Genomic DNA, 14,838 nt, shown 5'->3' with positions numbered 1-14,838 from the left:
CGGTTTTCGGTTATACCGGTTTTTTTGCTTACGGTTTAACATGGCGGTTATAACCGATAAAAAAAAAACCGGTTTTTGGAAAAACCGGTTTTCGGTTTTTTTAATCCAATAGGTTACAAAGTTACATTTACAATACACTTTAGTTTGCGATACTCCATTCGACTCGATATCAATATGATCAAAATTAGTACTATCGAATGGACATGTATTACTTTTAACACGTTTGTATATTTGTAGAATAGGTACATTTTAACTCGTTTAATACTTCCTGTATGAGTGTATCGTTTTGAAAACGTAGCGAAATTCTTGGAGACTCGTATTCGTAATTAGTAATTCGATATTCATAGTCAGAGCATTATTTTTGGTAATCAAAAAAGTCATTCATCCACTTTCAATGTCAAGAGTTAAGTGTGAAAAATAGATGATTACAAATACCTTTTCAAGGAAATATTATTATCTTCTTCTTTATGTGCCGTCTTCTACCGAAGGTTGGCGACCATCAAACGATAGGTTTCTCTGTTTTGTGCCGCATGTATTATGTTCGCAGCTTCTGGTATTTGAAACCATTCTCTCAAGTTTCTCAGCCAGGATTTCTTCTTCCTGCCCAAACCTCTTCTACCTTCAATCTTGCCTTCGACGATAAGCTGTAGCAGACTGTACTTATCATTACGGAACACATGGCCCAGGTATGACGCTTTCCTCCTCTTAACAGTTGTTAAAAATTCCAACTCTTTACCCATTCGTCTCAATACCTCTGTGTTGGTCACTCTGTCTGTCCAAGGAATTCTCAGTATGCGTCGATACAGCCACATTTCTAGAGCCGCTAACTTCTTTATAGTTGCTGCTGTTAACGTCCACCCTTCTACTCCGTAAAGTAGCGTAGAGAGTACATAGCATTTTGTGGCGCGCCATCGGAGGTTAACGCTTAGGTTGCGGTTGCTTAAGAGCTTTCTCATTTTTATGAATTTGGATCTTGCTATTTCAATTCGGATCCTAATCTCTACGTCTGGGTCCCACTTATCATTTACTGTATATCCCAGATATTTAAATCGGTGTACTCTTTCAATACGTTCGGCTTCAATATTCAGGTCGATATGTTGAATGTTCTTTTTACTGATCACCATAAATTTAGTTTTCTTTCTATTGATCTTCAGTCCAAATTGGTTGCCAGTTGTATTTACTCTATTTAGCATCATCTGTAAATCTTCGATGTTATCGGCTAGTATAACAGTATCATCTGCATATCGAAAATTACTTATTGGTACGCCATTAATCTTGATGCCCTCATTGTACTCTTCTAGTGCCTCTAGAAATATTTGTTCCGTGTACACGTTGAAAAGCAGTGGCGAAAGAATACAGCCCTGTCTAACCCCTCTAGAAATGGTTATGTTTTCACTCACCATATGTCCATTCTTTATGTGGGCTGTTTGATTCCAATATAGATTTTTTATAATCTGGATGTCCTTAGTGTCAAGTCCTGAAAGATGTAATAGTTCTATGAGTTTGTCATGTTTGATAGTATCAAATGCTTTCTCATAGTCGATAAAACAGGCGTAAACATCTTTCTGTTGATCCAGGCATTTTTGAATCAAGACTTGTATTGCAAATAGGGGCTCTCGAGTTCCAAAACTGCATCTAAAACCGAACTGTGTTTTACTTATGCTGTGTTCTAATTTTGCTCGTATTCTGGAATGGATAATACGCAAGAATACTTTAAGGGTATGACTCATTAAACTTATAAGGCGATATTCGCTACACGTCTTAGAATTGGATTTCTTGGGAAGGGGCACAAATGTAGATTTCAGCCAGTCCGATGGAATTTGACCAGTATCATATATCTTATTGAACAGTTTCAATACTACATTCATGTTGTTCTCGTTAAAAACTTTTAAAAATTCGACTGGTATTTCATCGCATCCTGTTGCTTTCCCATCTTTCGTTTGATCTATAGCTTTTATCACCTCACTTTTCAATATTTTTTTTTTTTTTTTTTATATAAATATTATTATAAATATTATTTATAATATAATAATATTTATATATAAATATTTAAATATTATTACAATAAAACTTAATCATTATTGTTACTTAGTCATTATCGCATTTATATTGTATTTTAGACTATTATGATTTTCTACAGAGTAGATTTAATGTAGGCTGAGTCTAAGTTGTTTCCTTTTAATAAAGAGATGCTTAGATTTTAATAGATTTTCACTACAATATTCATAAACGAAATTAACCTTTACACAATAAGTCAAGCATCCACCGGCGTTTTTTCTCAAAATAGTGAGGTGGCATCTTGGGATTTTTTCCAATCTCCCATATGGTCACCCCAAGCCTGTTCAGAGTCAAAATTCGTTAAAAAGTCAAAGCATAGGATAACTTGAAAACCACAAATTATTGTAAAGAGTAGGTACTCAATTAAATATTGTATATTTTATTCAGAATTGATAAATATTGTTTATTAACAAAAATAATATTATCAAGACCTTTTCGCTTTTTTTACTCCTAGTGCAGTGTTACACAACATATTGGCCAACTGATCCTAACAAAATACCAGATCTAATTAACTTTTTCATAACTATAACTATTTTTATCAATTACTTACAAGTTGATGATGTATGTACGTAATTAAACACATGACTTATCATTTACAAACTTACTAACTTACAATAATATTTATTAAAATACCAAAAGCGAACTTTACTCATCAAAGACATATGGCAAGAAGAGAAAATACCCGACGACTGGAAGAAAAGTATAATAGTATGCCCGATCTATAAAAAAGGAGACAAATTCCAGTGCAAAAACTACCGTGGAATCTCTCTACTATATTACTTACTTACTTATCCTCTTCGTTCCCACTGGAACATAGGGCATCTACTGTCATTCTCCATTTTTGCCGATCTTGTGCTTTTTCTCTAACTTCTTTCCACGTTAGGCTGACGTTTTCTGCTTCTTTAATAATTGTTTGTTTATATATGTTTATATATAAAATATGTTTCCGTTTTCCTGAAGGTTGGAATTCCAATGCTTGTTTTGTTATGTCTGTGTATTTGGTACCAGTTTCTCCCCATTTTTGCTTTGATGTCGTCTAGCCATCGTTTTTGTGGACTTCCTCTACTACGACTGTGCTCGCGTGGTTTCCAATGTACAATGTTTCTCTTCCACCTTTCTATGTTTTGTCGTGCCACGTGTCCTACCCAGTTCCATTTCATTTGCGCAATTCTTCCAATTGCATTTTCCACCTTCGTCCTGCTTCGCACGTCTTCATTTCTTATATGTTCCCTCTTTTTTTTTAACTAAGTTAATGGCACTGGCGTAGCCAAAAGGCCAGTCATGTTTTCTTATAGTTTTATCAACCATTGCTTACTTATACTTACATTTATATACGTGGTACATTGAGTAACAAACTTTGTATACAATACAATATTGGTATGTTAGTAAATGCCTAATGATTTTGTTTGCTTATTTTTATTATTATTTTTTTATGTATTTTTTTTTTGGTTTTTTTTTAATTTTTTTATTTCTCTTCGTTTTATTAGGATTTATGTATTTTTTTATTGTTTTGTTTTTTTATATTATTATTATTTTTTTATTTTTTTGTACATATTTTATTTTGTTGTTTGTCTTTTTTATTTATTTTTTTAATTATTTTTTCGGTTTAGGCTTACAATGAAAAAATTTTTTTTGTCTGTCGCAATACTGCTTACAATGTAATGTTAGTAGATTTTACATACTGATATATAATATTATAAATACTATTATCCTCTAATGTCAATAGATTTGAAACATTTATTGGAAATTTCATATTGTAAGATATTAAATTTTGATAAAGCTTGTCAATTTCTAATTTTTTTAAAGGACATTCTAAAATAATATGTTGTAAATCGGCAATTTCATCACAAAGACATTTATTATTATCTAACAAACCTATTTTACATTTATACACGGGAAATAAGGCATGATTACAGCGCAATTGAACGATTACATATATTCTCAAACCATGGTTTGTCCCTTATTTTTGGTTGTATATTCTTAAAAAACTGTCCCTTCTCTCCTAATTCATATTTTAGCTGCCAATTTTCATTTAGTTCCTTTCGAAAAATTCTTCCATTTTTCGCACCATTTTTTGCTAAAGAATCCACTTCTTCATTTTCTTCTATACCTGAATGGGCTTTGATCCATGAAATATAAATTTATTTTCCCATACTTAATACATTGTGATACAATTCCAAAATATCAAGAAGTATATAATTTAAATTAGGATTTAAACAAAGGTTTTTAAGTTTTTCTACAGAACTTTTAGAGTCTGTGAATATAACAAATTTATCATCTTCTTGTTCTAAACACATACTAATTGCTAGTTTTATGGCAATAAGCTCTGCACTGAAAATTGACAACATTTCTGGTAGTTTGTATATTAACTTAATATTTTTAGAAGGGTAATAAACGGCACAACCAACTCCATGTTCCGATTTCGATCCATCAGTATAAATTTTTCCATACTCCTTCCACTTAACTGTACATTCCCGATAATGTTCTTTTTGTATAATATCACTGTTTTAACACAAGTATCTAACATTAATATGAGTCTTTACTGGATATAGAAACATTTCATAGGGATAATTCCATAAAGGGATACCATTGGATTGATAAAGTTGTTCATATCTGTGTACATTGGTAATAAAACTTTCAACTAATAACGGTGTTTTTTTCTTCTCCCAATATTTAGATGTCAAAACCATACTGGCTAAACTGGATATTTTAGCCAACACCTTAGATTTCTGAGAACTTAATTTTAATACGAATTTGTCAGACAAAAATCTTCTACGCAGGTTCAGTGGTGGTTCACATGTTTCAGCTTCCATGACGTCTATAGGCGTACTTCCCAAGTATCCAATACTGAGTCGAAGACATTTGTTTTTTATTTGATCTATTTTTTTAAGATTTGATTCCGCTGCTGAATGGTAAAATAAAGAACCATAATCTAAAATAGATCTGACAAGTGTTTTATAAAACAGTAACATTATTTTTGGATCCCCTCCCCAGGAGGAATGACTGAAAGTTTTTAATAAATTTACACTATTTTCTGTTCTTTTGATTACATAATTTATGTGTTCTTTCCAATTTAATTTACAATCTAAAATTACTCCTAAAATTTAGTAGAAGTTTTGTAAGGAAATACATATTTTGATAACTTTATTTGAGAAGGACAACGAAATCTTTTTCTTGTAAAAGTAACTAATACTGATTTTTCTTCGGAAATTGATAAGCCATTATTGAAAGTCCAATTGTCTAAATTTTTTACTGCATAATTAAGTTGCTTATGGCCTATCTCAATGGATTTGTGACGAGTGTAAATAACAATATCATCGGCATATTGCAAAATAGATACATTTTGTGGGATGTCAACAATTAAATCACTTGAGTAAATTAAATATAATATAGGACTTAATATACCACCTTGTGGCAGCCCCATAGATATTTGTCTGCATTCAGAGAATGAGTTATTTTCTCTGAAAAATAGATTTCTGTTGTTGTATAGAATATATACGTGTTTAGCTAGACTTTGAGGAATTCCCATTTGACACATTTTTAAATATAATATATCTAATTTTACGTTGTCATATGCCCCTTTTATGTCTAAAAATAAAGCTGATGTTGACTGGTCATTGGAAAGTGATAGTTGAATATCTGAAACAATATTGACCAGGTTTTCATATGCCGATTTTTTTTTTCGAAACCCAAATTGAGAACTATGAATAAGGTTATTAGATTCTAAAAAAATATATGTTCCCTCGGATATACTCTTAACATAGTTCGTTCGATCACCCTCTGTATCGTTCTCAATCTATTGGCTGATACCTCTGTGACTTGCCGTCATACTTTCAACATGTGAACAAGTCAAATCCACAGCTCAGATGTTACCTGGGACAGATTAACAAAATATTTTAAACATCCACGCCAATATGCCCAGTTGCCAATAGCTACATTATTAATGTAGCATTTTAAACCAATGTTTCCTTGACGGACTATTTTACTGGGCTTTGACCCACATATTTTTGTTAAATAATAATATCTTGGTGGTTAGCATGTACATTGCACGTAAGCACTGATGATGACTGGTAAACCAGTCGAAAACTAGTTATGTGATTTTGATGTGGCCCTTTTTAGTACGTTCTTTGAAGGTAAAATATTGCAAAACCTCTAAATTTTAAATAACCGCTTGGATTGACATGAAATTTGGCATACACATAGCTAATAAGTCAAAGAAAAAAAGTGATATTGTGCCGATGTGTGCTTTTGGCCTAGGGGTGAGTTTCACCCCCTTTTGGAGGTGAAACATATATGTTCGAAATAAGTCCGGCACTGGACAAAATGCCTAATTCTAAGCAACTTTTGTTCTATAAAGTTTTTTCACCAAGTAAATACTTTTCGAGTTATTTGCGAGTGAATATGCTAATTTTTCTACAAAATAACTACGTTTTCAAACAGTTTTTCGCCAATAATTCAAAAAGTAAGTATTTGGTGAAAAAAATTTCTTATCAAAAAATAGCACGTAAAAAGTGAAAAACGTGGTGTATATATTAGGTAACTGTATCTAGTAGAAGCAGAGTTATAGCTAATGAAAAATAGGTTCATATTCGTCAAATTTCAAATCATATATTTTAACGTGCCATAACCAAAAAACGAAGCACTTTTTTGGGAAAAACTCATTTTAACTTTTTTAAAGTGATTAAAAAATGCTTATTTTTGTTTTTAAAAAAAATTTTAGCATCAAAAATAAACAAGTTACGCTCAAAATAAAGTTGGTCCCTTTTTTTGGTCAGAAATTGGGAAAATCACCCCCTAATTAGCATTTCAAATGAACTCAGTAGTTATCACTTCACAAGTTTTTTACTCGCGTATGTATTGATCATACGATCTGTAAGTTTAATCTGTTCAAAGTCCTTATTTTTGAAAGAGCTGTAGTTAAAAGGGCTTGAACGAGTCACTTATCACGAGTGTATGCAAATTTGGAAACACCGAATCTTAACCAATTTTTGTCTTACAGAAAAACAAAAAATACAAAATATTCAGATAAGTAAAGCCGACTTTCTTTATTGTTTAAGACTTTTGGTATCTCTAACAATTTTTAAGTTATTTTGAAAAAAGCATTTTTTTCAAAATTAAAATTTTTAAAAACTTTACTTTAAAACCAAATTTTTTAAAAAAATAAGCACTTTCAATTGATGAAACTTACAGATCATATAAACACAATATAAGTAAAGTAACTTATGAAGCGGTAACGATTAATTTCATTTAAGTTGCTAATTGGAGGTGATCTTCCTGAGTTTTTTGCCAAAACAAAAGGGACGAACTTTATTTTGAGCGTAATTTGCTTACATTTAATGCTAGAAATTTTTTTTATAAAAACAGAAATAAAGATTTTTTTAAACACTTTAAAAAAGTTGTAATGTGTTTTCCCCAAGAATGCTTCATTATTTGGATATTTCACAGTGAATTATTCTCTTTGGAATTTTTCGAATATGAACCTATTTTTCATTAGCTATAACTCTGCTTTTGCTAGGTACAGGGACCTAATATATACACCATTTTTTTCACTTTTTTATAGGCTATAGTTTTGCTAAGAATATTGTTTTCGACAAAATGCTTACGTTTTGAGTTATTTGCGAAAAACCGTCTAAAAACGTGGTTATGTTGTTGAAAAATGAACATATTCACTTGCAAATAACTCGAAAAGTATTGATTTGGTGAAAAAACTCTATAGAACAAAAGTTGCTTAAAATTAGTCAGTTTATCCATTTCGGAACTTATCTTGAACATATATTTTTTCACCCCCGAGATGGGGTGAAACTCACCCCCACGGCAAAAGCACACATCGGCACCATATCACTTTTTTTCTATGACTTGTTAGCTATGCGTATGCTAAATTTCATGTCAATTCAAGCGGTTCTTTAAAATTTACAGCAAAAACCGTGAAAGAATGGACTATTTGAGGGATTTTAAATATACCTTTTATACAGGATTTTACTGTTTTTTTATTTTTAGTAGGTTTATTTTTGGCCAAGATATCGATATTTTAATAGCACACTCTGAGGCGCAAGATGGACTCACAGCGAAAAGGTTCGCTCGCTAACTTCTCGATAGAAATTATAATTTATTTATGTACACGTTATTTTCATTTTTCAATTTTGAATATCCTAATACAAATTTTTCATATTATAATTATTCTTATACTTAATTAAATCATCATACAGTACCACGTGTCACCTTTCATTCGATTTAATTTTTCTTCGATTTTTTGTAGTAAATGAAAAAAAACATGAAAAAGTAAGATTTCAGAAATATAAACTAAAAGGAAGTTGTTCTTATTTAATAACACTATTTCTACAAATATTTTCTTCTGCTTTGAGATATCTCTCTCTCTCTCTGTCTCTCTCTCTCTTTCTCTCTCTCTCTCTCTCTCTCCTGTCGTTTCCCCATTACTGAAGATCGTGATTTCTTCCAATATTCCTAACAATGTTTCTCCATTGGTCTCTATCTTCAGCTGCTCTAAGAGCTTCGCAGAATGAGTTTCCAGCTAAATTCTTTTTATTTGGTCAGACCATCTTGTTAATGATCGTCCTCTTGATCTTCTCCCCGGAACGTTTCCAGAAACAATTAATTTCTCCAAACTGTCGTCACTTCTGCAAACCACGTGACCAAATAATTGCAGAATTCGTTGCAGACATATTGTGGACAGCCTTTTTTTATTCTTTAGTTGGTTTAGAATGGAAACGTTTGTCCTATGAGCTGTCCAAGGTATGCGCAGCATTCTTCTTCAGCACCACATTTCAAAGGCATCAATTTTTTGGCGCTCGCATGCGCAAAGGGCCCAAGTCTCTGCTCCGTATAGAAATATTGAGAATACAAGGGCATTCACCAGTCTCATCTTGATCTTTTGAGAGATAGATCTGTCTTTCCAAACTTTAGTTAGGCGACTCATCGCATTTTTTGCCATACCAATACGTCGTCGAACTTCTGCTTCACAGTTATCATCGTTAGTTATACTAGACCCGAGATATACAAAGGTGTTTACTATCTGGTATTCCTGTAACATGTTAGTTAGTTGAATAGTGTCGAATCTGTCGACCAACATTATTTTTTCGTAGCTTTATTGATTTTCAGACCAACTTAATTGCTTTCGTACTCAACTCTTCGCAGGAGATCAAACATTTCTTGCTCATTTGCTGCTATATGTAAGTGTAGTGTCATCAGCAAATCTTAAATTGTAGATTCTCCTACCAGCTACTGTTACTCCACCGGCCCATCCTTCTAAAACCATCCTCATGACATGTTCACCATAAATTTTAAATAAGTCAGGTGACAACACGCATCCTTGTCTAATACCACTCTCGGTCTTGAATTGGTTTTGAGAACTTCTGATCTAATCGTAATGTCGCTATATTGGACTGGTACAAATCTTTGATAAGTGCATTGGTGCGCCCATTTCTATTAAAATTGACCACAGATTTATCCAGCTTACACAATCAAATGCCTTTTGGTAGTCAACGAAGCATATAATTAATCATAGGTACTTGAAATTCTCTAGACTTTTCAATGAGTTGTCTCAGGTTCAGGATTTGTCCCCTTGTACCTTTACCGTTTACAAACCCCGCTTGTTCCTGAGGTATTTGGTAATGTAGATAGATTTTTGTCTGTTTTTGATGATAATGCAACAAGGCTTTACTAGCATGTATTATTAGTGACAGTATGCGGTAGTTTTTACATCTGGTAGTGGTTCCTTTTTTGTGTAGTGGGATATAAATTCAGGTAATTTCTCCAAACTGTCGTCAGTGTCGTCAACAGATGGCCATTTTCCTGAATTCCAAACAGCGACACAGATAGAATGGATGATAATTTTTTGTCACCTAGTAACTGTAATATTTCACATGGTATTGAATCAGTGTCTGGGGATTTATTGCTCTTTAGTGATTTAATTGCATCTTTGACTTCAACCAGTAAGAGAGTAGGTTCTCTAGGGTATTCAGAGGGCCACTGATTTTCTGCTGATACCTCGTTATTTTTATATAGCTCGCCACAGTAGTTTCGCCATGTTTCCAATATTTCGTCATTATCGGTCTTTAGATTACCTTCCTTATCTATTACAGCCCACGTTTGAGGTTTAAATTCTCTGGTAAGGAGTTTGATCTTCTGGAATAAATCCCTCGGTTCATTTCGACAGCCATGTTCCTCTATTTCTCTGCATATTTGAGAGATATAATCAGCTTTGTTTTCTGATTTCTTTCGATAACGCTCTGTATTCATCGTTTGTTCCGTATCTAGTTTTATGTTCTTTTCTGCGTTGAATCACAGTCCACGTATTATCAGATATCCATGGCTTACGGCCAGTAGAAACCGCTGCCTCACAGTCTTTTGCAGCCTCAATTACCTTATCTTTGAGATAGATCCAAGTGCTCTCAGGGTCACTATCGACTTGGTCTAAAGAAAGGGTTTCTTCTAGGTTTTGTTGGAAGAACTTACAGTATTATGCTACCAATTGGATTTTTCCTTTTTTTTTTCAAAAAAATATATTGATTTTTAACCGCAACTTTTCTATTTTTTATCTTAAGTTTGGTAAAACATAATTTTGGAGGTTTTTACAAGATCTATAAGGTTATTAATATTAAATCCTTTTAAAACCATCAGTCGTAAAAATAGGTGACTTTGAAAGGGTTGGTAAAGGTGGGTTTTACATGTTATTACAAGTTTTAATTGTAAATAGCTCACTCAATTTTTGCCGCAGAAAAAATTTTTGCAAACCAGGTTTTTGGGAATTAAATAAGCTACAATTTCGTATTGAAACATTTTTTCGTATCTCTGATTCTAATCTTTCTAGTCTGAAGAAAAATGCATTTTTTACCAAACTACAAAAATTCGTTATTCACTTTTAACTCCATTTTTTTTAAACTAATCATTATAAGCCAGTTAAACTTCTAAAACCTATTATTAATACATAAATAAAGAAGACCAAATTATAAGGTCGATTACTAATTTTAATAATTAGAGTGGTGATTATGGGGTTGTTTTCAATCACTTTTTTTGTTAAAAAATAGGGACTGACATTCTTTTCATTATAAGTCACTTAATTTTTGATATCGAGACTTTTTTTATTTATGGAGATAGATATTTTTATAGTTATTTATGATATAAGTGTTAAAAGTACACGTTTAAGGCATGCATGTGAAAGTTTGCAGAATGAGCGAAGCGAGTTCTGCAATTCACATGAGTGCCTTAAAAATGTACTTTTTAACACACATATCATACAATATTTTTTCTACAAACGTAATTACAGGACAATATCTACAAAAACTTTTACTTGAACTTGACTGACATTCCATTTTTATATTTTTTTAACATTACATCAAAATTACCTATACGGTCAATACCAACTGCAGTGCCATAAAAACTTTAAAGCACTAGTGCCTTAAAGTAGCATTTTTAACGCTCGTATGGAGTGCTTAAAATTGCATTTTTAATACGGTTTTAGAAAAAATACTTTAAATTACATCGTTTGAACAAGTTATCCTCGAAAAATGCATAGTTTTCCCGTCTTTTGACTTTGAAACTACAATATTTAGCATTTGACAAAGAAGAGCTAACATTATAATAAAGCTCGATTTCTACTGGTCTTAAAGAAAATTTGAAAAAACGAATTTGTTTATTTTTTCAAAAGATACATTTTTGTTAAGCAAAGTTGTTTTGATAAAACGAAAACTTTTTGAGTTATTAGCAGAGCACTGATTAAAAACATTGATTTTTTCGATATAATACTAACACTTTCGATAGCGAATAAATCGAAAACTATTAATTTTATCAAAAAAATGTATAGAACGTTTTTTGCTGAGAATGAATGTTTTTACCACCTTTTGTAGTCAAAATATAATAAAAAATTTCCACCCTCGTGTTGGGGTGGCAACCTCCCCCATGATAAAAGCGCCTTTCAGCATTATATAGATTTTGATCCTTGGACTATCCACTACTTATAGTCTAAGAGCTGGGAGCGGATTTTGTGCGTGATAAGTAATATGGAAAAACTATACGGGGATATTTTGAATTAGTTGTGTACATCACTTTCACCAACGGCCGCAAACCAGAGTTGGGGCCGAGGGTAGTTATAAGGGGTCAAAGTCGCGGATTTTATTATTTTATTTATGACGCTCATGATCGAGATAGTGCACCAAAATTTGGGAATAAGTAGGTCATGACGTACCTAAGTAAAATCTCTAGGGGCTCAACGCTGCGTGGCCGACAAAGGGGTGGGGGTAGGGGTGAATATAAAAAATATAAGGGGTTTTTTGCGACGTTCGTGATTGAGATAGTGCACCAAAATTTGGGTATAAGTAGACCATGACATAAATAATTAAAATCCCCAGAGCCGGAAACCAGAGTCGGGAAGGAAGGTAGACATAAGGGGTCAAAATTCCGTTTTTTATTTTTTTTTTGTGACGCTCATGATCGAGATAGCGCGCCAAAATTTGGGAATAAGTAGGTCATTACGTAACTAAGTAAAATCTCTAGGAGTGGAACGCTGCGTGGCCGACAAAGGGGTGGGGCAGGGGTGAATATAAAAAAATGTAAGAGGTTTTTTGCGACGTTCGTGATTGAGATAGTACACCAAAATTTGGGAATTAGTAGACCATGACATAACTAAGTAATATCCCCAGAGGCGGAAACCAGAGTGGCGGACGAGGGTAGTTATAAGGGGTAAAAGTCGCGGTTTTTATTATTTTTTTTTGTGGCGCTCATGATGGAGATAGTGCACCAAAATTTGGGAGTAAGTAGGTTATGACGTAACTAAGTAAAATCTTCAGGGGCGGAACGCTGCTTGGGGTTCAAAGGGGTGAGTATAAAAATATATGGGTTTTTTTTGCCGTTCGTGATCGAGATAGTGCACCAAAATTTGGAAATAAGTAGATCATGACATTACTAAGTAAAATCTCCAGGGACGGAACACTGCGTGGGGGACAAATGTTGTGCCGGGTCACAAAAATAATAATACACACTGCGAATTTTACCCCTTAAAACTACCCTCATCCCCAACTCTGGTTTCCGGATCTGGGGATTTTACTTAGCTAAGTCATGGTCTACTTATTCCCAAATTTTGGTGTACTCCCTCAATCACGAACGTCGCAAAAAAACCCCTTATATTTTTTCTATTCACCCCTGCCCCAACCATTTGTCGGCCACGCAGCGTGCCACCCCTGGAGATTTTACTTAGTTACGTCATGACCTACTTATTCCCAAATTTTGGTGCACTCTCTCGACCACGAGCGTCACAAAAAAAAATAATAAAAACGGCGATTTTGACCCCTTATAACTACCCTCATCCCCAACGCTGGTTTCCGGCTCTGGGGATTTTACTTAGTAGTGTCATGTTCTGCTTATTCCCAAATTTTGGTCCACTATCTCAATCACGAACGTCGCAAAAAACCCTTTATATTTTTTATATTCACCCCTACCCCCACCCCTTTGTCGGCCACGCAGCGTTCCGCCCCTAGAGGTTTTACTTAGTTACGTCATGACCTACTTATTCCCAAATTTTGGTGCACTATCTCGATCATGAGCGTCATAAAAAAAATAATAAAATCCGCGACTTTGACCCCTTATAACTACCCTCGGGCCCAACTCTGGTTTCCGGCCGTTGGTGAAAGTCATGTACACAACTAATTCAACATATGCCCGTATAGTTTTTCCATATTACTTATCACGCACAAAATCCGCTTCTATCTCTCCGACTATTATTCTCAAATTTTCAAACAAATCAATCCATTCTGTAAAAATTGCGAGGTTTCGTCCTAATTTAAGCTTCATTACTTGGACTAATTTGCATCCGTACAAGCTTAGTTACGATCGAGAAAGCTTCTAGAAATACTTATTTTGCAATTTACAATTTACATTATGTGCTAATCATGAAACATTTTTATTCTGATGAACGCTAGAGAAAACAAAAAGAGGATTATTTAGGTAAACACGTGGAAGAAAAAAATATATGAAATTATTATTTATAATACTCTATATTTATAATACTTTTTATAAAAGTCGTTTTATAATACATTTCGAAGTAAAAATTGTGTGCCCTTTTGCGTTTTAAAAGTCTTTTTTCCTGGCTTTGGCTTTCCGTTTCTTCGAAGTCCTATGAACCAACTTTTGGAACCCAAAGTGCTTTGGAATGTTGAATATGAAGATATATAAGCTTCTATAAAGATAGTGCCTGGATTCTGCGGATCTTTCTGAAACATATTAAATAGGGTTGAGTGAAAAATACTTAATACTGATATTAAAATTTTACTTATACAAAGCAGGTAATTTCTAATTGTATTTACTGCTTTCACATAAAAAAAAATAAGGCAAAAACTCAGATTAATAACATCATTAGAAAAAGATTAACTTCTTCTTCTTCTTCTTCTTCTTCTTCTTCTTCTTCTTTTTCTTCTTTTTCTTTGCGCGACTAGGATTACTCCTGTTTGTCTGCTTCTTATTCTGTTTCAGTTGTTGTTGACTGTACATTGTCTTTCCACCTTTTCGGCGGCCATCCAACGGCTCTTCTGCTATACGGCTTGTTGTTTTTACAGATGTTCTCTAATCTATCTGGTTCCATTCGGTTTACATATTCGTTCCAGTTTTTCTTTCTTGTTTTTATCCACCTGTTAATATTTTGAATTTTGCATCGTTCTCGTATACTTCTGTTGCTTTGTCTGTCTCTTAATAATATGTCCGCTATTGATCTTAATACTTTCATTTCGATATTGTTGATTTGTTGTTTCGTCTTTCTTGTATCGGTCCTTGTCT

At 33.3% G+C, this 14,838-nt stretch overlaps 1 protein-coding gene across 1 annotated transcript in view; it reads right to left on the bottom strand.

Annotated features, from left to right (window-relative positions):
- Positions 1-14,093: 14,093 nt before the first annotated feature.
- Positions 14,094-14,838, bottom strand: part of LOC114329045 (uncharacterized) — a 134,323-nt gene continuing 133,578 nt past the window's right edge. Inside the window, exon 11 of the mRNA XM_050657065.1 lies at positions 14,094-14,279. Coding sequence (XP_050513022.1) covers positions 14,094-14,279 — 186 coding nt within the window. The remainder of the gene's footprint in view (positions 14,280-14,838) is intronic.

This window comes from Diabrotica virgifera, chromosome 7 (assembly GCF_917563875.1).
Source record: "Diabrotica virgifera virgifera chromosome 7, PGI_DIABVI_V3a".
NCBI classification, from domain to species: Eukaryota; Metazoa; Arthropoda; class Insecta; order Coleoptera; family Chrysomelidae; genus Diabrotica; species Diabrotica virgifera.
The sequence above is the reverse complement of the archived record's forward strand: the minus strand, read 5'-3'. Positions and strand labels throughout refer to the sequence as shown.